The sequence below is a fragment of the Thamnophis elegans genome, chromosome 2 (genome assembly GCF_009769535.1).
Source record: "Thamnophis elegans isolate rThaEle1 chromosome 2, rThaEle1.pri, whole genome shotgun sequence".
In the NCBI taxonomy this organism is placed as follows: Eukaryota; Metazoa; Chordata; class Lepidosauria; order Squamata; family Colubridae; genus Thamnophis; species Thamnophis elegans.
In genome coordinates, this window is record NC_045542.1 from 122,797,816 (window position 1) to 122,823,591 (window position 25,776).

Below are 25,776 nucleotides of genomic sequence, written 5' to 3' on the forward strand. Positions count from 1 at the left end.
TGGCAGTTAAGTCATGACAGCTTAAATAGTGGCTTAGGACTGTTTGGCATTTTCAGAACTCACCCAACTACGCCAATATTTATGTCATTTCTCAAGTGAAGCATAATGGGCAAGATGGCATTATATTTGGCTACTGGTAGTGCCATCCATCATTGTTGCTATGTTGTTACAATGAAAACTGCTTAATTGGGCTCTTCTTACTATATGGAGAAAGAAGGATAGAAGGAGCAGTAAACAGCAAGATATTGAACAACAGAAATACAATGGAAGCAGAAATGTAGTAGTAGATTTGTTGAAGGTAAAATGGTATTGCAAACTAATCCTAGCAGGAGTCATGTTCATCCAAGATATTCTTTTGAACACACACACACACAAACACACACACACACACACACACACATACACACACACGATGTTCCAGTTTTGCAATTTTCAAATTGTTCAGAAAAAATTGAAGTTTCCTGCCTTTACTTGTTAGTAAGGAGCCCACATCTCTTTTCCCTTTTATCCCCACTTTAAAAACCTCAGTGCATTTATTTATTCCACTTTTGATTCCAGTGACAGCCCACACAGTGAACCTGGCACTATTGATGAAGGAGATCACGACAATGGCACAGAGCCACACACCAGCGATGATGGTGAGTGTAGAACCCAGCCATGTGTCTACAAAAAGCTACCAATGTTTACATGGTGGAATGCTAACATGCATTTAATAATTAACCAAATTTCCCTAGATTAACATATGGCTGTTTGCAGGGGAGGATGTCTCTCTCTGTTTGACACTACCAATAGGTACAGATAAAATTCCTTGAAATATGTATGATTGAAGTAGGGATGGGATTTTTCTACTGTTGTCACAATTGAATTCCAAGGCAATATGGAAGTTATTCTGACAGCCTGCTTAATGAGTTAAAATTCTATTTGACATGAAAGTGATGCCTCCAGTTTGATTGTTATTTTACGTAGCTCCGGTTGTCTTGAGGATCCAGGACATCGATGCTTGTAAGTCCTTGATTTGCAACAGTTTGTTTAGTGACCGTTTGAACTTACAACAGCACTGAAAAAAGTGACTTACGACCATTTTTCACACTCGTGACCATTGCAGCATCCCTGAGGAATTCTATTCCCTCATTCCATGTTATATTTTTATCTATTTATGTCCACTTTTAGGGACGCAGTGGCTAAGATGCTGAGCTTGTCGATCAGAAAGGTTGGCAGTTCGGCGGTTTGAATCCCTAGCGCCACAAAATGGAGTGAGCTCCCATTACTTGTCCCAGCATTTTCCAACCTAGCAGTTCGAAAGCATGTAAAGATGCAAGTAGAAAAATAGGAACCACATTTGGTGGGAAGATAATAGCATTCCTTGTGCCTTCGGCATTTAGTCATGCTGGCCACATGACCACGGAGATGTCTTCGGACAACGCTGGCTCTTCGGCTTTGAAACGGAGATGAGTACTGCCCCCTAGAGTCAGAAATGAGTAGCATATATGTATGAGGAAAACCTTTACATTTGCCTTATGTCCATTTACTTTTGAATGCTAATTTTCAGGACACAATTTTTCTGAATCTGCACACATAATATAGCTATTTGATTACGCACACACACACCCAAATTGATTTAGGCATCAGTATAAAGTAATATGCCTAGAAATAAATGTTGGCTTATTTTACCATTTAGGAAACCTTGTGATAGAACCCTGTGTTTTACCTGAACTTAGCATGCCTCTGTTTCATTTATTTTTATGGCTTTTAGTTCCATTAATTCTTTCTCTTTAGTGATGCAAATATCCAAATCCCGTACCTTACCAGTGCAAGTTATGGGAAAATTGACATAATTGTTTATTAGAACTAAGGGCATAAGAGGAGAAAAGGATAAGTCAGCTAATTGAAGATGAATGTTTGAAAGGAGCAGGGTGATGTCAACCTTCATTTTTCAGTGTAGTTGACAAACAGCCTTTCTTGACTGAAAAAGTTGAAGCAAGCAAGCTTCCATTTAGGCAATTTTATGCCTGAATGGTTATGTTAATAGTTTTGATTGGAGTTTCTGGGTGATTAACCATAACACAAGCATGGAGAGGAAGAGCTGTTTTATTTTAAGAATTTATATAACATCTCTGAGTCTAATTCCACATATCTGGTCCAGCGTACTGATGGGAATTAGATATTTTATCGAGATTGTGTGGCTATTTTTGGAAGTCATCTTGACACTATATATTACTACTAAAAGTTGCTTCATTTGAACCACACAAAGGCAGATTTTGTAAGGTAACCGTTCCCAAATGCTTCTCTTCAGACATTCAGGGCCACAATTCCCATATAATGTCCAGCTGATGTTAAAGAGCATGTTAGCAGAAAATATAGAGGCCCAGCTAATTTAGACTGAGGGCTGTTTCTCAGTATTACTGTACCAAGATGATAACATATGAAATCTGTTTCATAAGAAGTCTGTTACTTTCTGCCTTTAAACAGACAATAACATTAAAATTGTTCTGCTGGATCTGATTAAGGTTCATGTTATTCAACATTCTGGTTTGAAAGGCAGGCAGCCAGGAGTTTATTAAAAAGATGATGCTTCATAGTATGCAGAACTGTTTATTTCTGCATTAGATAGTCCTGTATAAATTTATTCAGACTATAGAGATGTATTTTGGAGGCTAAGCCTAATGGCATCAATAAACTTGGGTATTATTATTTTTTGCTGCTTTTGGTTGGAGATAGATTATACCTTTTAAAAAGAGATAATTTGAAAGACAATTCTTACTCAGGATCTGTATGCTTCTCCCATTTTTGCCTCTGATAAACAGGTTTTATTAGAATTTTATCAGAAGTGATGATTGATTTGATTGTGTGCCACCAAGTTAACCACTTTGTCTCCTGAGGGATTTAAGCTAACTTCATATTTCTTGGGACTCTAAGATCCCCCCCTCAATTTCTCAAAATGTAGGGAATCTTATCCCAGCTGTCAGCTACTACCCCTCCCTTCTTTCCCACTTGAACTTAAATTACAGTGTAGTACCTTAACATTAAGGTGACAATATTCTCTTTCCTAGGGAAACTAGCAAAAATATCCTTCACAGAAATACCTTTAGAGAAGAAACATTCACGCCGTGTAACAGGAAAACGTTACTGCATTAAACAAACTATAGTGAATTTTAATCAACTCTTTGTAATTTGATCTTTCTTCTACTGTTGTTCACCCAACTTTGTAGAAGTGGAACAGATTGAAGCTATTGCCAAGTTTGACTATACTGGACGATCCCCACGTGAGTTATCCTTCAAAAAAGGAGCTTCCCTTCTCTTGTACCATCGGGCGTCTGAAGACTGGTGGGAAGGTCGCCATAATGGAATAGATGGCCTCATACCACATCAATATATTGTGGTACAAGACATGTAAGTAAATTTTTTTATCATACAGCAGTTTGTATTTGTATTCTGTAAAAAAGATAAAACTATACGGTGATCTTTTCAAGAGGCTAAATAGACACTTAGGTATACGAAGTACAATTTTTGCTCTTCTAAGGAAAATGGGAAATTGGTATATCGTTTATGGCTTTTGCCTGAGTTGGGGTATTGCTGTTATTTTATATATTGATTTTCTTCTTTCCTTATCTTTCAACATATACAGTACATGTTTGTTTGCTATAAGCTGCATTTCAGGCAAAGAGCTAACTCACTTCTCGAACTATTAGTGTGACCCATGGGGTAATCCTTTCAGAAAATTTCCTTACCTAAACAGAGAAGCAGAGTGACTATGGGTGAACAAAAGAGAAGTGGGAATAGGAGTGATTTCCCCATTGACATGGCTTGTGGGAAGCTGGCAGAGAGCTCATAAATCACTCTTTCTCCTCCTTCGTTCACCTGCAGAACTGCCTGTCAGTTTCCTGGGGGGGGGGGACAAAGAGAGCTATAGACCACAAGGAAAATTTCCCCCCTCCTCATCCCATGTATCCCAAGGACTCCTTCCCTCCCAGGAGGAAAAGGGCTTGTTTGTTGACCATCAGTGCACTCAGCTAGCCCTATCTTGCCATCAGATATTTGAGTTGCTCCTTTGTCATTCCGTAACCCACCCACCACTTTTAAGGGATTTCAAATTTTGGCTTCAGTTCTAAAGCAGCCAATCGCCACTCAACTGAGTGCAGATGGAGATGGCAAAGAGAGTGGGGATTTGGCTGTCCCATCTTCCCTTACACCATACAACCTCCAGGGTTCTGGGAAGTGTAGTCAAAAGACATGGTATGCTGAAGTGGCCACAACTTCCCCAAATTTCATTCCGATAGGAGTCTATCAATTAGCCCATTGAGTTATTGCCCTGTACTTTCCAATTGATCAAACAGACATGAGAATTTTAGTAGTATATAGATATGCAAATATAAAAGATCAGGACTAGCAGCAGAAGCAATGAAGATATACACTACATTGTGTTCCAGTTTTATATGATAATACATTATGTGATCATCCATATGCAAAAGAAGCCCACAATTCTTGATGGAATTAAGCTCTAGGAGAATAATCAAGAACACAGATATCTGCAATACACAGTGATTTATAATGTAAATGTAATGTAATAAATGTGGAAGGGATCCTCAAAATTACAACCAACCTCAGAGTTAAATTGTTTTAGTCAAAAATAAAATTGAAAAGAGTTCTAGACCACCTTTTTACGTTTTTTATTTGCATCACAATGGGTAGTTTTAGTTTCCAAAAGCTTCATGGAAATTGTTTTGCCCAAGTAACAAAATTAGAACTTAATGTAAAGCCCAAGTCTTTTCTAGATTTTCTAGATTATTACTGTGATCCAGTAATAATCTGATATAATTTGATACCTAAAGTAACCAGAGAGGACCACATACTTAAGTGGTAATGAAATGAGGTTAGGAGTAGATATTTCTGTTCTATCCATAAAAGTATAACATGTCTTCAGGTCAAAATATAATCTTTGCTCCTCAGAATTTCTTCTAATTTTACAGGCAATAATTTTAATTATGTAACAAGAAGTTCTAAAACAAATCTTCCGTTTTGGAAGCGAGGTTGACCTGGGCTCTGGGGCAAAATTTCAACTGGAGAGTTGAAATTCAATGAAGCTTGAAGGTTCTGTGTTATTTTCCCCCTCCCTATTTAAGTACAGATCCTAGGCATCTACTACTAACTGTGAAGATGAGAAATGACAAATGGTGTCTTAGGATGTCAGAACACAACCCCCAGCATTTCCTACATGCGTCATTGCAACATCATTTCGTCATCCATTTAATCTCTTGCTCCCCATTAGACACCCCCCCACCAAATAGTTGTGATATAGATGATCTCTGTGGACACATTGTTGGCAACTAATTCCATTGTTGACAGCTAACCATGTTGACGTTTGAAACGGTGTTATCACTGTGATGTAGCCAATTGAGTCCTTTTTTAAAAAAAAGAAACATTCACTGAAACATGAAAAATATATGTGCGATGACAGCTGTGGAAACCTTTTAATTGAAAGAGCTAAGGAAGATTTTTCCTTAAAAATGCAGGCTGACCAAGGCTTTTCTTTTTCTAAATCCGATTCACTAGATTCTAGAAGTGGCTGCTACTGTTTATCTATCTTTTTGACATATTCTTCTCAATGCTCTACATGGGGCAGCCCTTGAAGAGCATTCGGAGACTTCAGCTTGTCCAGAATGTAGCCACGCGAGCAATCGTGGGTGCACCTCGGTTCACCCACGTAACACCTATCCTCCGCGAGCTGCACTGGCTGCCTATTGGTCTCCGGATACGCTTCAAGGCGCTAGTCGTCACTTATAAAGCCCTTCATGGTATTGGACCTGGGTACTTGAGAGACCGCCTGCTGCCAATCACCTCCGCTAGACCGATTAGATCCCACAGATTAGGCCTCCTCCGAATTCCATCCGCCGGCCAGTGTTGACTGGCGACTACCCGGAGGAGAGCCTTCTCTGTGGCTGCTCCGACCCTTTGGAACGAACTCCCCGTGGAGATTCGAACCCTCACCACCCTCCAGGCCTTCCGCAAAGCCGTTAAAAGCTGGCTGTTCCCACAGGCCTGGGGCTAAAGAGCTGTTGCCCCCGTCTGGAATGGTATGACTGTTGTGTCTTTTTAAATTATGTATTGTTATGTATCGTTTATTTTTTATTTTTTTTGTCTGTACCCCCCCCTTCCCTGATTTGATTTGTTAGCCACCCTGAGTCCCCTTCAGGGGAAAAGGGCAGCATATAAATATAATAAATGAAATGAATGAAAATGAAATAAGTTAGGGACGTGTGCTAAATATTGATTGTTATCCAGTGAGGAAAAAAAATAGCAGTAGAAAGTATGTTTAGACAGGGGATTTATGTAAAGTTTTCAAAGATGAGCGGCTAACAGGGTAGAAACACAAGCTTTTCTGATATCCCTGATATACAATACCACTAAATAATCAAATGGAATCATAAGACTGGAAGGAATCTTCTAGTCCAACCCCATACCCAAGGCAGGAGACCTTATACCAGTGATGGCGAACCTTTTTCGGCACCGAGTGCCCAAACTGGAACGTGTATGTGTGTGCACATGTGCGCAAGAGCCCCAGAAACTTGAAGACCAGCTGGCTGGTGCACATGCGCATGCATCTTCTGATTTTTGGCACATGCATGTGCACTGGGCAGGTGGTGTTTGGGTTTCTGGGGCTACGGCACGCACAAAGATCAGCTGCCCGGCACGCATGCACAAACCGGAAACCAAAAGAGTAGCTGGCGATGGCGCACATGCCCACAGAAAGGAGTCTGCGGGCAATCTCTGGCATGCGTGCCTTAGGTTTGCAATCACGGCCTTATAACATCCTGTACAATGGCTCTACAATATCTTCTTTAAAACCTCCAGTGATGGAGCATTCACAACTCTGGGAGGCAAGCTGTCCATTGATTAATTGTTTTCCCTGTCAGGAAATTTCTTCTTCGTTCCAGGTTGGATTTTAATGAGTTCCAGCCATTCCTTTTTGTCCTGTTTTCCGGGGCTTTGGAGAACAAGTTGATCCCTTCTTCTCCGTGACAGCCCTTCAAATATTGGATGACAGCTATCATGTCACCCCTACTCCTTCTCTTTGTTAGGCTAGACATGCCTAGTTCCTTTAACTGTTTATTGTACAGGTTAACCACAGCAAATCCATTGCTGTTTTACCCACCTGCTGGCTCAAATTAATGAACAAGTTTTTCCTTCCTAAGTATGAAGCATTAAACTCAGCCTAACAGAGGTTTTTGTTATTCACAGGGATGATGCCTTTTCCGACAGCCTTAGCCAGAAGGCAGACAGTGAAGCAAGCAGTGGACCTCTGCTGGATGACAAAGCCTCATCTAAGAATGACATACAGTCACCAACAGATCATCTTCCAGACTATGGATTTGGAGGAGTAATGGGACGGTAAAAAAACCCCCAATATTTTATTCTCATTTGGATGCAATTATCTCTCTTCCCCATTCTTTTCTGGCTACAGGCAAGACAATTTGAATACGTAGATTGTAGAAAAGTTCTGAGCTGACTTGCACAATTAACGTCACGTTTAAAAGTGGAAGAAGTAGGGATATTGATTTGTTTCACTGTGTCTACTATAAGCCAGTAGACTTTAGGTTGCTTATTATAGTGTAAGCAACAAAAATAATTTTAAAAATTACGATAACGTGAAATTATTGAAATTATTAGCACCTGCAAAAACATTAAACTCGGAAGATATAGTGAAGAATGATAGTATCCATTGTTTTGTAAAGGTTAGAAGTGAGCCACAGGGTTCAAGCCAGTGGTGGGATTCAAATAATTTAACAACCGGTTCTCTGCCCTAATGACCAGCTGGGTAGGCATGGCTCGGTGGTCATGTGATTGGGTGGACGTGGCCAACTCAGCATCACTCACATCGATGGGCACTTCGCTTAGCTGTTACAATGTAATAAGGGTTAACCAGAGAGGCAGTTTCTGTAAGCAGGGTAATAAAGATTAGGCTAGAAACACCAGAATATTTCCTTCCTTCCTTACAGGATTAGCCCTGTAAAGTGGGAAAAAAACAAAATGAGATTTCTTCCAACAACCAGTTCTCTGAACTGCTTAGAAAGTTAACAACCGGTTCTTCTGACTAGGTGTGAACTGGCTGAATCCCACCACTGGTTCAAGCCATTGTATAACACTATAGCAGCCATTGAAAAGACTTGCTTCTTCTTCACTCTCATAATTGTAACTTCTTCAGGGACAGAAATGTGAGTCATGTCATCTTGATTTGATCATAGAGGGTCATAAAAGCATGGATTCTTCTCAGAACAGACTGTCTGTCCCAAAAGTTATTTGTACCAGTCCCTTGCAGGAATTTGCTTTGAAATAAACCTGGAAAAAAATAGGCTACCAATGCAGTGCCCACAATACTGGTGTAATTCTGTTAAAATATCCCCAAGTTATGTCTACTAGAGCAAATAAAATTACAATCACAAATCTCCTGGATTAAATTTTATAAGAAGTTGTGGCCTTCATGTCACTTGCGTAACAGGAGATAAAGTCAAAAAAAAAGAGCTGCCCAAAGAATTAAAGATATAGAAGCACAAAATGACATAGCTATACATAGTAAGGTGGGTAACTTGAAATGGCCGAGTAAATACAAGCATACTTTTCAAGTAGACAGCTACTTGAAGTTACAACTGTCAACATATCTTAGGGTGATATTTAAGAGAGCGAGATTCGAACCACTTGACACAATGGTCAGATATGGGAGATTCCATTCTATACCTTACAAGGAGCACCTCTGCATTTGTGGAGCGGCAGAGGTAGAAGATTTGGCTCACATCCTATTTTATTGTTACTTTTATAAGGGGGTAAGAGAGAGGTACCTTGGTCTATATATCAAACAAATGACCCATTAGGATCCCCATATCAAAACAACTTACTTTATGTGTGGCCAGATCCGGAAAATAACATTGAACACAGCACGGTACTTAAACAAAATGGTTCGGTTGAGATCTGCATATGTGGGTCTGATTTGCATAGATTGCAGGGATGATGCCAAAATATTTTATCATATTTTATTTATATCTTATATCATTGTATTCTATTCCAATTTCATTTTAGACTGTATTTTATCAAATTCCACTTAATATTGCTTTTATCAAATTTTGGTAATAATTTGTTTCTGGAACTTTGCACTTTGATATGGCCCAAGGGATAATCAATTAAGACTCAATGTCAATGTCTGTTAAAATAGCTCCTACCTCTTGCAGTCATTAGCTATCCTATTTTATACTAGCTGAAATTTCGAGTTATCTTCAGAGGAACCATCCTTAGCGCTTACTGCAGGCATCCAGCCTCGAAGTAACAAGAGCAAGACTTAGGTGACCAGGGATCTCTGTTCCAAAAAATAGTAGTAATGCCCCTCCAGACAGAGTGGGGTGAAGGCATCTCTGATCATGGACGTTATCTGTTAAACAAGCAGAAGCCATGAAGACAGAATTCCCAGATCACAGATCTGTTCCTTCAGAAGATGTGTGACTTTATTGCAGAAAAATTAAATACAGAAAGTACACACAGATAACTGATTTAGCTGGATTCATTAACTTCTTTATATACATAATAGCAGATGAATAAATGTACAATACCAATGGTAGATTCTTTCAATGTGGTAGACGTTACAAGCAGAACACAAGCAGGAGAGAACAGTTAGTTTCATTTCAGAGTTTAGAGCAGACAGAGTAGTTTCAGTTTCGATTCTCAGCACAGACTCAGATCTCAGATATTGTATTGTTGTAAGCCGCCCAGAGTCATCCGGGATTGGGCAGCCTATAAATTTATTAAACATTAAACATTCAAACATCTGTTTAAGCTCCCATTGGCTGACTTAGTTACTATGTCTATTCATTGGCTGATATTGTTACCATGTCTCTCCCAGTCATGAATATTCTAACACCTCTGGAACTAACCTGCAGTTGATAATGAGCCAGATGGTTTCTGATCAAACAGTCTTGTTTTCATGGAAACCAGTCTAAGCTTCTTTCATCCCATCCATTCCCTAACAGCCTAGATAGTGAGTAAAAAAAAAACCATCACAGGTCAGGATAAAAATATGCATTACTTATTTATTGATGATCCATTACCTTAAACTAATAGAAGATAGCTCAGCAGTTTCAAATATCCAGATTTTAAACAACATAAGGGAGAGCCCTGTATTAGCCCACATAGGAAAGGTTAAGAGATTTGATTCTTCAACTTGACATTTCAAGGCAGTCACTACATTCCCCTCTTTAAAACAGCTCTATGAACATTTACTTATCAGACCAGCTGAACATGGAGCAATGATTTCACAAGCGTGTTGGTCTTATTTTCTAGGGTGAGGTTAAGATCTGATGGAGCAGCAATCCCTCGCCGTCGAAGTGGTGGTGATACACACAGTCCCACAAGAGGTTTTGGTCCAGGAATAGATACTCCTCCTCGTGCAGCAGCTTGTCCTAGCAGTCCTCACATGCTGCCATTGAACAGAGGTAGGATCGAAAGCCCAGAGAAACGTAGAATGGCAACGTTTGGAAGTGCTGGCAGTATCAATTATCCAGACAGAAAGACATTGAGCGATGGCCATCAACTGAGGTCTACTTGTAGCTCAACTCGGCATAGTAGTCTTGGCGATCAGAAATCACTAGAAGCTGAAGCACTGGCAGAGGTAAGAGAAAAGCTATGTAGAAACTGCATATTATAGAAATTTTAGATACATTAGATATTTAGCAATGTATTTTTAAAAAATTAAATCTATAACGGCTTGGTTTAAGGGTTATTGGTTTCTGAACCCAAATAATGTGCATCAAGAATTCCCCAACATCAAATGGTTTATTACTTATGGTACATTCCTATCTTTCACAATAGAAGTATTTTTTCTTTAAAAAAAATACTATTTTCATATGCCTAGTGAAATTGCTGCCTTCAGAGGAAGTTAAGAATATACTCCTGGTTAAGAGTAGCCTCTCTGATACATGCTCTCACTGTTCTTCTGCATCCCCAGAACACTGCTAATCAACAGGGTTTCTTTTGAGGGATAGGGAGAGTTTAAATAACTCAACTTTGTTTTTGTAGTCCTGATGAAAAGCAGTTTTGTTGTACAACTGTGAGCCCTTGGGTTAGTGCATGTGTATGTATGTATGTGTGTGAAGATTATGTCATAGCATCCTGTTCTGACCGAAACTTCCCAAGAGCATGAACCAAACTCCTTGTTCCAACAAAAAAACCTTTTATTAATTTACTGTGAATTCTGCTCATTCACATCCAGCAAAGTCTTTCAAGGGAGGATTTACAGTCACATACCTTATCTGGCTTGGAGAGCTGTAAAGCTTGGCAAGGAGTCTCCGAGAGTCACAAACCAATTAAGCGAACTAATTGTCTCCTGCAAACTCCACTCACCTTTCGCTCCTCTTTTATTTCCTCTGGGAGGGACATTCATCATTCATCTGTGGCCTTACTTCCAAGTTAACCCCTGTTCTATAGCTGTTCCCTTCAACTGGCAACTGTGCACATGCACATACTGGGAACAGGCTCCAGCTGTTCATCTGCCTCACTGATGTCTGACCCTGAAGACAGCTGATAACTGGCATAAGGCTCTGGCTCCATCTCTGCTTCCAACGCAGAGCCCTCAACAGAGCCTTCCTCAGACACCAGAACTGGCCCATGTTCCTCCCCAACGCCCTCACTGTCCGAATTTACTGCCAGCTCTGCTGGTGGGCCACATCACATCCAGCTGAAGCTTGGTTGATCAAGCAGGATTGGACTTGGTTAATATTAGGATGGACTGATTTGATTCCTGATTTGGATCAGAAAATGTGAGTTCTATAGGTTAGACTAAGAAAAAATAGGTTAGAAAAACCTCTCTGAAGAAAGTACAATATCTCCATGAAGCCACCTGGAGCTGAGCTTAACACAAAGGAGATTCTCTCTATTTATTACATGAAAAAGTCTCAAGCAACAGGCTGTGCAGATCTATCGAGGTCAAAAGTTTTCCAGCTCAAATATTTTTCCTTGTACAGTATATCAGAAGATTGCTGATTTATATCAAGGAGAAAAAAATGGCAGAGAGAAATAATTCTTTGCTGAGGGTTTTTAAAAATCTGAAATGGCAAATAAGCCTTTTTAGTAGGTAGAATTTATGGGCTGAACATAAAATAAATGGCCATATATGTGCAGGTTCAGCTGAGCGTCTCTTTTCTTTTAGCTGCATGGGTTGCTCAAAGGTTAGCGGACCTGTTGATTTTCAGGCTGACATCTTTCGACTTTTTCTGTGTGGGTTGTTGATTGAGTGATTATGCTGTCACTTCATAGCTTTTTTGCTTAATACTATGACACTTTCCATTACAGAAAACCTAATGGATAGCAGTGTTCCATTTTTAAATAAAGCCACTGGTGATTTGTAGATCACTGGATTTAGTTTTAGTATTGCCATTTTCTTTTTATAGGGGAAAGAGAGCTTCCCTCTCCCCCATTTAATTTACACAGCGGTAAGCATTTTATGCCTACGACTAGGACTCTGTCCAAAGCTCTAAAAATCATTTAAACAAAAATTGGTAATTGTTTGTGTAGGCTGCTTCTTCTAAAATTGGCAGGGAAGCAAGCTGAGAAGCAATTACAAATCAAGCATTTCAAAATTCTGTAACAGGTAAGGAGAACTCCAAAGAAAGGGATGATTCTTCCAACTTCTTTATCTTTGTCATAAAATGTGACATAAAGAGCCTCTTATTAATTAGCGGGGGGGGGGGAGTACCAAAAATATACATTGGAGAAGAAAAGCAGTATAATGTTAAAGAAAAGGAGTAGAGTAACAAAAGGTTAGTAAAGAATTGTGAACAATAGAGAAAAGCAAGCAAAAATATAATTGAAAAGAAATATGAAAAAAGAATTTTCGTATACATTTCTATATAAATGCATAACAATTCCTGCAAGGCAGTCAAATTTCAGATCGTCCTAATGATCCCCAACCTGGTATCTTTTGATTCACAATTCTTTGGAGGCCAAAAGGCTAAGGAAGATTGGAATTAGACTATCCTGGTTAAATTTAACCATTTCTCAATGATGTTTAATGTTGGAGTGCAACCTGGTATTCTAAATCTCATATAGTATTTCACTGAATTCAACTACTCAAGACTATGCCTGAGTGCAGAATCAGGCATAGTCTTGAAAACAAATTCTGCTAAGGTTGATAGCATTTCATTCTCCGCAAGCATGCATAGAGATAGAGTCATAAAACTGTTCTAAAATGTCAGTCTATCAATGACCTTTCCCAAAATTACATAAAATATATCTGAGTATTTTGTTCTGATGAATATTACAGAAGTAAGAATAGTGATTCATGGTGACATACACAAAGTTAAATATCACATGTATTTGCGGGTTCTGATTTAGTAAAGTTTATTCAGGAAAGGGATATTTGAGATAGGTATAAATGTCAGCCTAGTGTGCAACTGCTGTTAAACGAAAAAAGCACAGGGCAAAAATACCAGTTCCATGGCAGGAACAGTTCAGAAAGGGATTAAAAATAAAACTGCCAATCTGTGATGTCATTGTAGAAATGTATGGTACTTGCATTTGGAGCTCCATTTTGGCTTCAAGAGGTGAACTATAGAAAGAACAACCATGACTACCTGCTCCTAACTTGATCCAACAGTGCGTTCTTTTTTGCTATAACGGCATCTCTCTATCTTGCTGCTTGTCATTGTCTGTTTCTCTTTCCTTCCACCACCTTCAGAGAGCTACGTGGGTCTTTGCGTAATGTGTCCAAAGTATGGTAATTTGATCCTGGCCATGTTTGCCTCAAGAGGAATTGTTCAATCCATTTGTTTGTCCTTGGCTGTCCATAATATCCTTAGGAGTCTTTTTGAACACTGAGGTTCAAAAGCATCAATATTCTCCTTATCCTGCTTCTTCAAAGTCCACTTCTCATTTCCCTAGAGCAGTGATGGCTAACCTTTTTGTCGTTGTGTGCCAAAAGCACGCATGCCACACCCATAATGTAATGTGAACATGACACTCCCCTGTGTTCATGCACACATGACCCCCTGTGTTCCCCTTACCCTCCCCCCACACAGGCACATGCAACCTCCCTATGCACCGTTTTGGGCCTAGTAGGCCTTTCTGCAGCCTTCTGGGACCAAAAATGGGCTGTGGGGGACGCTACACCCCTGAACTCCCCTACCCCCCGTGCATGTGCGTGCAACCCCCCCACCTCCCCACGCATGCATGCACACACACCCACATATCACACAGTCCTGCACATTTGTGGCAGAGATCCAAAAATTAGCTGGTTGGCAGAAGACACATGTGCATGCACGGTGGACATGAGCTGTGGCGATGGCTTGCATGCCCACAGGGAGCGCTCTGCATGCTCTCTGTGGCAGGTGTGCCATAGGTTTGCCATCATGGCCCTAAAGTGTTACAGGGAATACAATGGCTTGTACTACCCCAGATGTCATAGGTATAAATCCATCATGGCATCTTAATGTCTTTTCCAAGCTCTTCATTGTTGTTCTACCGAGTGCTAGTCTAAGCCATATTTCTTGACTACTTGTTCCTTTATTATTGATCGTAAAAAGTAGAAGCAATCTATCACTTCAGTAGTTTAATTATAAAGTCTAGCCAAAACAATTAGTAGGGTTAAAGAAAAGTCTCTTACAAGCAAAAGTAAAATGTTTGGGTCTCTTTAGAATAAATTAAAGATAGATAAGAGGAATGAGACTGCACAAAATCAAATATGTTGTGGGAGAAATCCACAATGTTAGAATTTAGGGATCATGCACTGAAACGATATATGACAAGAATGAGGACAGACAAAAGAATCATATAACAAAAAGCTATTGCCATCAATATATCTATGTACAGTGGAGTTTGACCTGGGTACTTGAGAGACCGCCTGCTGCCAATTACCTCCCAAAGACCCGTTAGATCACACAGGGTCAGCCTCCTCTGGGTTCCGTCCACCAGCCAATGCCATCTGGCTACCACCCGGGGGAGGGCCTTCTCTGTGGCAGCTCCGGCCCTTTGGAACAAACTCCCCGCGGAGATTCAGACCCTCACCTCTCTCTAGGCCTTCCGGAAAGCCGTCAAAACCTGGCTGTGCCGGCAGGCCTGGGGTTGATGAGTTCCCCTCCCCTCTCGACCTCTGTGGCTGTATGATTCTTGGTTATTTTAATCACATGTATTGTGTTCTATGTTCCCTTTCCCCCTTTGAGTTGTTCGCCGCCCTGAGTCCCTCCCGGAAAAGGGCGGCATACAAATAAAATAAATCTAAATCTTCTTAGTATTCACAATTCAAGTCTTACTTCTTTTAAGAGGCGCTATAAGTGTGTTTCATCCGCTGAATGTGATGCAATCCATTATCCATTAGTTGCTGTCAAAGTTGATCTGTCAAAGCTAAGCCTCTCTTTTTAGCAAGATATATAGTATATACTGTATATTGTTAAATATATTGTTTTCCAAAAGCTTGGAACACACACACAATCTTTCTTTAAATATAAATATATATTGTCTGTCTGTCCGTCCGTCCATCCATTATTCAATTTTTGGTCTACAAAATGGTGCAGAAGTTGTGTTCTAGCTGAGTGCTAAGGATATTACAGGCATGACAAAGTAATATTTTTTCTAGTTGCCAGCAAAACATCCATTGATTCATTTGCATGAAATTCGTGTATTCTTTGGAATGTGCATTCAAGAGCATTTCATTTATTTCTAGAGAAGGATGTAGGTTGTAGTGTTCCTTTTGTGGTCTGACAAATCACCCTATTGGGAACATAGACCATGCTATTCTATTCATCCTTATTTCTAGATTAATATTTGTTGTTGTTGTGCCTTCAAATCAGTTTTGACTCCTGGGGACTACCTGGACAGAAATTCCTGCAGTTTTCTTCCCAAGATTTTTTAGAACGATTTGCCATTGCCATGTCCTAAACCCCTTTATAGTACTCTGAAAGATCTTTTTCCTCAGTTGCATCATCTGGCAGTATATTGTGAGTAATTTTATATTTTCTATCCATGTGGTTTTCTTGGTAAAACTACAAGAGTGGTTTCCCATTATCTTCTCCTGTGCAGTGGGAATTGATGCCTTTGCCATTGTCACTGAAGTGATCATCTGCCTCTGACATCTTTCTATATTGCAGCTGCCCAATAGAGGTTCCTGCTTGCTGGGCACCTGGGATGACCTTCATGCCATGGGCAATCCTGCTGGGAATATGCACTCTTGGCATTCACTCTCTGAATTCTTCACTCATCCCTCCCAGGAACAGCTGCTCCCTCCCATGATGAAGCAGCACAGCAGGAATCAGGAGGGGGGGGAATCATTCATAAATGAAACTAATTAGAAGCCAGGGCAGTTGATTTAAAATTGGTATACTATGGCTCATAAAATGTACCCAAGAAAGCCAATCTGGCTCCCAATAATTTGTACCAGCTGTGGTTTTTGGACATTCTACAAGGGCAGCCCCTATTATTCTTCAAGGGCAGCAACCAATTACCGTGCTTTCTAGTCATTGAAATGGGACCTGATTAATGCGTAGATGGCTGTAGCCATATCCATATGCTTCAGAAAGGGACTGTAGCTGGTACCCTGAACAAAGATTTATCATGTTTTTGTTCATTTATTTATGTCTTCTTCACTCTCATTTCTTTTGTCAGTGTTTCACTCCCTTGTCCTCTTCCCCTCTTAGTGGCAGTTATTAGACTCTAATGGCAGGGAACATTTCTCCCCAATTACTTCTACTACTTCTACTGGGCGAGGCATGTTGCAGGCCTTGTCTCAGGGGTGGGTTTCTCGCCCCATTCCAACCGGTTCGGTTGGAACGGGGCCGGTGGCATCCTCGTGCACGCGTGCGGCGCACGCTTGCATGTGCGCAGCGCACGCATGCGTACTAGCGTCTGTGCGATGCTCCAGCTGCTCCTGGAGGATCACGCAGGCGCTGTATGCATCCTGCGCATGCGTGGAAGCGCAGAACTCATCAAAACCGGGTAAGGAGCGCGGGCACGCGGGTGGGCCCTTCGCCGTTCCCGGAAGTTACTTACTTCCGGGTTCACCGACCAACCGGTTCGCAGGGACCGCCGCGAACCGGTTGAAACCCACCCCTGCCTTGTCTGCTAAGAAGTTCCATCTGACAGGATCCAGGAGAAGAAGTCTTTTCTGCCTTCTGGAACATCCCTGGTGGTAGATGGACCCACCCAAATGCTGTATGGCATCTTATTAACTCTCTCACAACCTGATTCATTTCTATATTCTGCTTTAATTGTTGGTTTTATTTAAAAAAAAATAGAATTTATTTTTATTTTCAAAACAAACACAACACATAAAATCTTCCTTCTTTACATACTGTAGAAAGTGTATCAGTTGGTTACAAAAGGTTTTCGTGCATCTCTTCCACAGTCATCAAGCATAATTCATATTAACTCAAGTATTTTAACTCAAAAATTTATACATGTTACCCTTATACCTTCATTTTTATTTGACTATAATTATTTAAACGTCCTTCATCATAAAATATACCATGTTTTAATACATAACCACATACTGGCATTTCATTTAGTATTTCTAAAATCCTCCAATAACACTGAATCCTTATGTCCTATTCTAGCTAAACATCCATAATATTTAATAATAAATTTTTCTAATCCTCCTTTCCAAATCACTGTTGGCAATTTTCATCTAGTTTCCTTATATTATACTCATACATATATATAGGTTGTCATCATTATCCCTCCTTTATTTGACTATATCCTGTATCATAACATTTCCCCCCTAATAATCAAAACTTAACTGTATTGTTGATTTTATTGTATGCCACCCAGAGAGTCTCCTTGTGTGACATAAGTTGCTGTATAAATTTGATAAAATAATAAATACATAGAAGAGATAGCTTCGTGTAAGATGCAAATACACAGCAAGCTTAACACCTTCTATCCGAGAAGATACTTCAGGAGACAAAAAAATATTAATTTGATAAGATAGGTGGTGCTACCATCTCAGTTTTAAACAGAACGGCTGACCTGATATTCTGCCGTACCAAAACTAAAAGAAGAGGAATTGCATTGTGGAAATTAAGATATAGTTGAAAGAGCTCACATCCATTTGAAATGAGAAATGCAGCCTCCAGGTACACTAGCCATGTTCCCTTGATATTGCATCTACTTGTTTATCAATTCTACTGTGTCCTTAATTGGATTGTTTCTAAAATGTCATATTTTTATTTAGAAATTTTGAGAGTTACCTACAAAATGGGATTCAAAAATAACTTTTCACATTCTCAGTGTGTCTCAGTGTGGTGAACTCTTTCCAGCCTTTGCACTTCAGGTCTCAGCTCTTACAATTCGTAGCTGGAGAACCAGCCTGGAAGAGGGTTGAATTCCTAGACCGTTGTATGAGTATGAAATGTATATGTTGTAGTTTTACGGGCAAGCAGAGACTTGGTTACTGTCATCAGTCCCATGAAAATTATTTCATGAGCGGTTGTTCTACTCAAGGTTATCTGTATCAAACCTTCTGCCTCAAGTAAATAAGAAAAGAAGCTAGATCATCATCTAATTCAAGGAATGGTTACATTCTGTTTGTATTTCTGTCTTTACAGGACATTGAAAAAACCATGAGCACAGCCCTGAATGAGCTGCGTGAGCTCGAAAGGCAAAATACTGTGAAACAAGCCCCCGATGTTGTCCTGGACACTCTTGAACCAATGAAGAACCCGCAAATTGGTTCGGTTAATTCTGAACCCGCCAGTCCCCTTCATACCATCATGATCAGAGACCCTGATGCCGCTATGAGGCGGAGCAGCAGCTCAACCACTGAAATGATGACGACATTTAAACCTGCTCTCTCGGCTCGGCTTGCAGGAGCGCAGCTGAGGCCCCCGCCCATGCGTCCCATCAGGCCTGTTGTCCAGCATCGATCAAGTAGCAGTAGCAGCTCAGGAATGGGGAGTCCTGCGGTGACACCCACAGAGAAGCTCTTTCCTAACAGTTCTTCAGATAAATCTGGCACAATGTAGCTCTCGCAAAAGGAGAATTCTTTGGGAAAATGATGGATCATTCTGATCTTCATTTCTTTTGAGAAGGAAGCAGTATGATTGTACAAATGATATCCTTAGAAGAAAAGACAGGGAAAACGTGACTTTTGTAAAAAAAAGACGAGATTTGGGATTGTAGAAGTGGTTTAAGGATTTACATATATAACAACATTGCTGAAAATATTTGGTACTACCCATTGTCATCTTACGTAATTACCACTGGAATATTCAAGCCTGTCTAGAAATATATATGAACCTTTATGTAGCCCAGTAACAATTTAATAGACTTACCTCACCCTTAGGTATCTGCTAGAGTGTGTTTTTGCCTGTGTGTGTGAATTACACAGCAACTATACATCAAGCAATAGACTATTGATCAGTTTGTGAACTGAATTTTCGTATCAGTGCGGTTTGGCTTTAGAGTTGCAAATGAAAAGAAACGCTAGTTGTACTGGAAATACTGAGTTTGTTTGGTGGTGATGATGATGGTCAATTCGGTTCTCATAGATGGGTGGATTTCTGTCTTCAAATTCATCTCTTAAGGACTGCTTCATTGGAATATGGAAACTTGTCATTTTCTGGTTGAAGAAGTATGCCAGATGTGGATGCAAACAGTAAAAAGTGGTACAATTTCCCCTTATATAAAAGGGAAATCTAGGATGTTTTGTATGTACTTCATGTTGTAGCACAGTATTACATGTGTACAAAAGAAATTCAACTCCCACTGTTTTCAAAACAGAAGAGGACTTTAACCTTTGGTTGATAACAATAAATAAATAGGCTACCTTATATAGTGGTTGAAATATTTTATTCTCTCATCTCCCTTTTGCTAATGATTCCTCTGGGGGAAAAAATCTGTTTTAATCTGGATTAAAACAGGCAAGGAGGATTTTAATAAAATTATATTTCTTTAAAGTTCCTTAGCAGTATATAAGGGGTTTTCTGGGCCATATCCCCTTGCATGAGCAGTGTGATCCATACTTGATTGAGCTGAGCATATATCTGAACTGATAGGATGACAATTTGCACTTTCTCTACTGTAACAATATACAGTGATTTGGGGCTTACAGAAATAAAATTGGTTTCTATACTTTTAATATAGGCAAAAAAAGAAAGCAAAACAAAAAACAACAACCAAGAATTCTAGCAATTTGCATGCTTGCCTTTTTCCTTTCCTTTTCACTGAACTCAAGGCTCTACTTGCTGCTTTTTTAAAATCAGCATTTATGATCAGATGTCTTTAATACCAGCCCTTCAACTAGGATAGCTTTGTTTCCTTTCAATCAGTGCACTTCTATTTTCTAACATGGATAAATCAATCAATCAATCAAAACACTCGGATCAATCTGCATCTTCCACTGCTTGGTATCTCTTAATTTATTTTGCAATGGCCAGCTCTTGAAACAAAAGTAAACGTTTTTCCATTTCTCATTAGAGATCAATTTTAGTAACTTCTGGGTAATTAGTGACCTTGAATTTGTCTTGCTGTATGTTTAACTCATAGTATGCTTTCAGCCAAATTTTAATTTGTAAGCATTGCAGTCCATGTTGCCAAAGGAGGAAAATTTATGCATATTTATCCTCTGATTCCTAATACCATCTATTTTCAGAAATTGCATAGAAGAGGAACATATTCTATGAAGTAGCCTTTTCATCTAGGACGTGAACATCCATGACATTGTGTGAATCTCATTTTCTGTATCCCATCTGTGAACGCTTCATTTCATGAATCTGCCCCTTGCCTGTTTGAGCCTGTTTATATATTGCTGTACTTGCTTCCAGTATGAAAAATATCTGCTGAACTGTGATGTTTCTTCTTCATGCTAAATTTTAATTGCGGCCCTGTGACTCCAGATCCTTGCACTTAATAGATAATTCAGTATATTAGAAATGCATCAGTAAAAATGAGAACAACCTCCAATCCTGAAGGAATTTTGACCTTCTCATATATAGCGTGAAAGGAATGTATGTAGTTATTCTAATATTGTTCCTCAATATAATAATATAATGATAAATGGTGTTTATCTATATGTCTGCTAATGTAGTAGGCATTTTTAATGCCATGATTAGTTAACCGTGCTAGTTTTTCATTTATGAAATTCTTTTAATCCCCCTCCCAAGTTACCTACATGTCCCTGAGCCTTCCTTAGCATAGGAACAGTCCCTCGTTCAGGGGTTCCCAACCCAGGTCCGTGGATCGGCACTGGTCCGTGACATGCCAGAAAACGGGCCATGCAAATGAACAAATCCCTACCTGCAGAATACAGGCAGCACATGAAACCACGCCTCCTGCAGTCCACAGAAAAAGCTCTCTCCACGGAACCGGTCCCTGGTGCCCCAAAGATTGGGGGGGGGGGCTGCCCTAATTCATTATGACCACAAATGGAATATTCCATTTGTGGTAGCAATGAACCAACAAATGTAGTTTTTGCATAGGTTGGATATTGCAAAGTTGGACAGGTGGGGAAGGGAGAGCCATTTGGCAAACTCTTCTATTTTCATTGCCAGTAATATTTTTTCGTACTTTGCTTTATGGAGAAGAGATGCTTTGATTACATTTATGCGTGTGACACATATTTTTGAAAATGATGAGAGCCGAAGAATTATCTGAAGGTTTACTTTTCTCCTTAAAGATAGGCTACATTATACCTTTTGTTAAATTATTTTTGTTTCTATTTTATATTGGTTGTTAGTGATTGTTTTTTTAAAAAAAAAACCTCTTTAAGTGCCTTTTGAGCACCGGAACAAATCTTTGGATTAAATGTGCTTGGGAGAGATGGACATATCAAAATATCTCTTGTACAGTTTCTTCCGTTTTCTTATAAGAACAAGGATTGTCTTTAATTTTTTAAGAAAAAAAAACCTATTCTGTCTTGTCAAATTGGTGTTGACTAATAGGAATTGCAAAAGAGTCCTTTGTCTATCTCTTCATAGTTTTAAATAACAAGACTTGGAATGAAGCTGATGAAGTGACCACACTTCCTGATAGGAAATTCTTGTGTCCCTGTTGCATAGGCTTCAGATGGCAGCAATTTCTCTTTTAAACATATTTTGTTCTGCAGAAGTGCCGTTTTCTGATTGTCACGCACAAGGGAAATTCTTGATAGATTCATCTCTATGTTTTCAGACACATTTGGGCATGGCTTGACCCAACCCAGCAAAGATTTCAAGGGAGAATGTAAAATGCATACAAGTACAAATGGGAAGAAAATGTGTTGGTGTGTATGTGTGTAAGAGAAAGAGGAGTGGGAAACACATATTAACTCACTTTTAAAGGGGAAAAAGTTTCTTTTACTGACTAATTCTTTAGTTCCCCCCCCCCATGCTATTTGATGAGAATGCTAAATAAAGACACCATTTCTGTTGAGAATACCCATGTAGCTAAATAATGACACTATCTCTGCCCTTAATGATAAATAATGAGAATATTCCTGTTGGCTGACATTGAACCAAACCCAGACATTATATAGGAAGCTAGGAAAAGAGGGTCTATGACAATTCATCTCAACCAACTCACCATGGCCAACTTGCCACAGCCAACTTTCCATGGCCAACTTCCCAGAGACAACTCACTGTGGGACAAGAGTTACACTAATATCAAAGAAATGGTGGAATAGAATAATTAAAGAAAGGGTGCAAAAGGAGGGACAGAATAAAATGTTAATTTTAAAAAGGTTAAAACATTTTTAAAATTATTTTAAATAATTGAATTGTTAAATTGTCCCACAGCAAGTTGGCCATGGTGAGTTGGCTGTGGCGAGTTGTCCCATTCTGAGGAAGAGAGGATGGGATTTGTATAATTTATAGAAATTGTATGAAGAAAATGCAGGACCACACATTTCTACGTAAGAACTAGGTGTGATGGACTCGATGCTGTCCACCAAGGCAAAGTAACTGACTTTTCCCATAAATGTATGTCATGCCTAGTTGGAGTTACTTTAGCTTACAAGGGAAATGACTTATTTCTTCTCCTAGCCTGTTCTCTTATCTTATAACTTGTGAAGGCACTCTTTTTGTTCAGCCAAGTGAAATATGTTATGGTGCTGACTTAGAAGCAATTCCACCTGCCCTTATATTATTGATGTACAGAAACTATCCTAAGCAAACTATGTAAATGTTAAAGATTCTTTAATAATATAAGGACTGTGCACTTTTCTTTTTTTTAAACTAAACAATTCCCCATAATTATTTTTTTTTGGAAAATCTGATATTTTGGACTATATTATCAGTGCTGCATTTTTCATAGTATGGCGATAGGCCTCCTGAATCCAGTTTGCTTCTGAGTGGCTGCTTCTTGTTGTTGCCAGAAAACTCTAGGAAACTGCTGGTTGGCTGCCCTATATAATGATTGTTGTCCCTCTTATGAATATTGTCTCTGTAATGTATGATTTTAAAAAAAAGTCCATTCAGTTAGAGTATCTGATTGGATCCTATGTTATGTATGCTATAATGCCATGTAGATCAAACCACTGGTTGGGTACAGACTCATCCTGTTGAATAAACAGTTTACCTTTTCTCAAAATATTATTCCGGTCATGATTTAATAGTCAATAGTGTTCTGTACCACATGTATTTATTTATAAAAATGCAAATACTTGGGTGGATGTAAAGCAGATAAAGTGAATAAAATTGACATCCAACTTTGTGAACACCCAAGAATGTACACTTTTAATAACTTAAATAATTGAAGCAGTTGTTATGCCTATTTCTCATATTCTTCCAGAAATAAATCCCAAAATGTGTTTGGCGGCCCAAAGGTCTCCTAGCAGGGGTTTCTGCAGCAGGCTTTCAATGAGAGTTAAGATCGTGGTCCAGTATGATTGCACCTGACCGGAACTGGATGTGTGGAACTGCCAGATTGGACCATGTGATAGACTTGTGGGTGTGGGAGCAAGATCATGAATTTTCAACTGGGTGGGGAAACCCGAATCTGAGTTTCCTGGGGTTTTCGCACCCAGTTGAAAGTTCATGATCTTGCCCCCACACCCACAAACCCATCACATGGCCCAATCTTCCACTGCCATTCTGGTAGTTCCATCCATCCAGTTCTGGTCAGGTGCAGAGGTGTAGAGACAAAGGATGACCTTGGATTTTAGAAAGGAATTTTATTTTGACGACAACACATTCTACTCCTTACTATTCCCCCTCCCAATTCCCCACTAATGAAACAGCATAATAGAATAGAATATTAGTGTGGCAGGCCAAAGATCCCAAAAGGAACCGGCTACAGGCCTGACACAATATTTATACTGTAGCTGAGAAGGAGTGGAAGCTTTGATGAATAACATGAAAAGTAATACTGTAATGATACTGGAAAAAGTGAGGCAAATGGGAAAATGGATGAGGCATGAATTCTGAAGAATAGCCATTTCAATATTTTATTCTATAAGTAGTTTTAAAACAAACTTTTAACAGAAATCTATTTAGAAATGGGATGATTACTTTTCTACTAAGTGTCATCTTCAAAGCTGCTGAGTTTGTCAAATTCTGTTACATTCTGGAACCTCAACTTCTAAAGTATCATAAAAGTAAGGCTATTATTGCCTATCCTAGCTTTATGTGACCTATTGCAGTGCATTTGACTGTAAAGTTACCTGTTTCAAACTCATGTTGATCGACCCATCTAGCAGGATTTAGAATTCAAGACTGATATTTCAGCAAATGTTGTTCAATCCCTGTCTTTTCCCCCCTCTTAAATGTCCTTAAAAATAAGCCTCAAAGAGAATACCATTTTAGACATTTTAAGAAAGTTTTTTTTCTTAAGTTGGGTTGCATAGGAGGCCTATACAGCAGAGTATTGTTCATTTATTTTGTTGCTTCACTCATGGGTTGGATAAACATGGAATATGGTTGTCCCAAAGGTGCTTTTTCAGGAGGAAATTGGTCTTTGTTTTTTTTCTTTTGATGACGTTTTGCTTCTCACCCAAGAAGCTTCTTCAGCTTTAGAGCTGAAAAAGCTTCTTGGATGAGAAGCAAAATGTCTTCAAAAGAAAAAACAAAGTCCTGAAAAAGCAACCATGACCTCGATGACTGGGAATCTCCATAGACTCATATGTAATATGGTCCCTTTTAAAAATGAACTGCTCATAAAAATTGTAGCCATCAGCAGTACTATAGTTAATCCTGGATTTACAAGTGTTTCCTTATCAAACCTTAAACGTTACAGCGGGATTCAAAAAAGCAACTTTTGACACATCCTTGAGAGTACAATTGCTGCACACCCACACCCACACCTATGGTCACATGATTGCATTTCTGGTGCTTGGCAACTGGCTCACATTTAGGACTGATTGCAGTGTCACACAGTCTTGACCATGATTTTCAACTTTTGTTTACTGTTTTCTGGCAAAAAAAAAAACAAAAAATCCATTGGCTCTGTTGGATCTGCTCAATGACCACGTGATTTTCAGTGTCTTGCTCTATGAACATTGCAAAAATGGTTTCCAGTCACGTGGTGCCTCAATTTACAACTGCAATGACTTATGACTGCAATTCTCAACTCAATTCTGGTGAAAAGTCTCTGCCTACTATATATTTGAGGAAAACACTGCAGTGCTTATTGTATAGACAGAGCACAGGGCTCAGGATATGGTTGTTTATTTTAAATGTTTGGTTGGCATCACTTCTAAATGTTGTGTGATTACTGTCGCGTGAAGGGAAAGCGCAGAGGCTTCATTGGCCCTACCTCATTCTTAGTACTTTCGTTTAGTGAAACAGGAGGTTTAAATTGAAGAGAATATATGCAGCTCAGGGATGAACAGTTCTTACACTGTAT

General features: G+C 39.3%; 1 protein-coding gene across 1 annotated transcript in view; it reads left to right on the forward strand.

Moving 5' to 3' along the window:
• The window catches only part of SRGAP3 (SLIT-ROBO Rho GTPase activating protein 3), a 215,084-nt gene extending 192,445 nt beyond the window's left edge, over positions 1–22,639 (forward strand). The window contains exons 18-22 of the mRNA XM_032211842.1: positions 559–638; positions 3,210–3,390; positions 7,237–7,386; positions 10,321–10,648; positions 18,567–22,639. Of these exons, the coding sequence (XP_032067733.1) occupies positions 559–638; positions 3,210–3,390; positions 7,237–7,386; positions 10,321–10,648; positions 18,567–18,983 (1,156 nt within the window). The 3' untranslated portion in view covers positions 18,984–22,639. The remainder of the gene's footprint in view (positions 1–558; positions 639–3,209; positions 3,391–7,236; positions 7,387–10,320; positions 10,649–18,566) is intronic.
• The last annotated feature ends 3,137 nt before the right edge of the window (positions 22,640–25,776 follow it).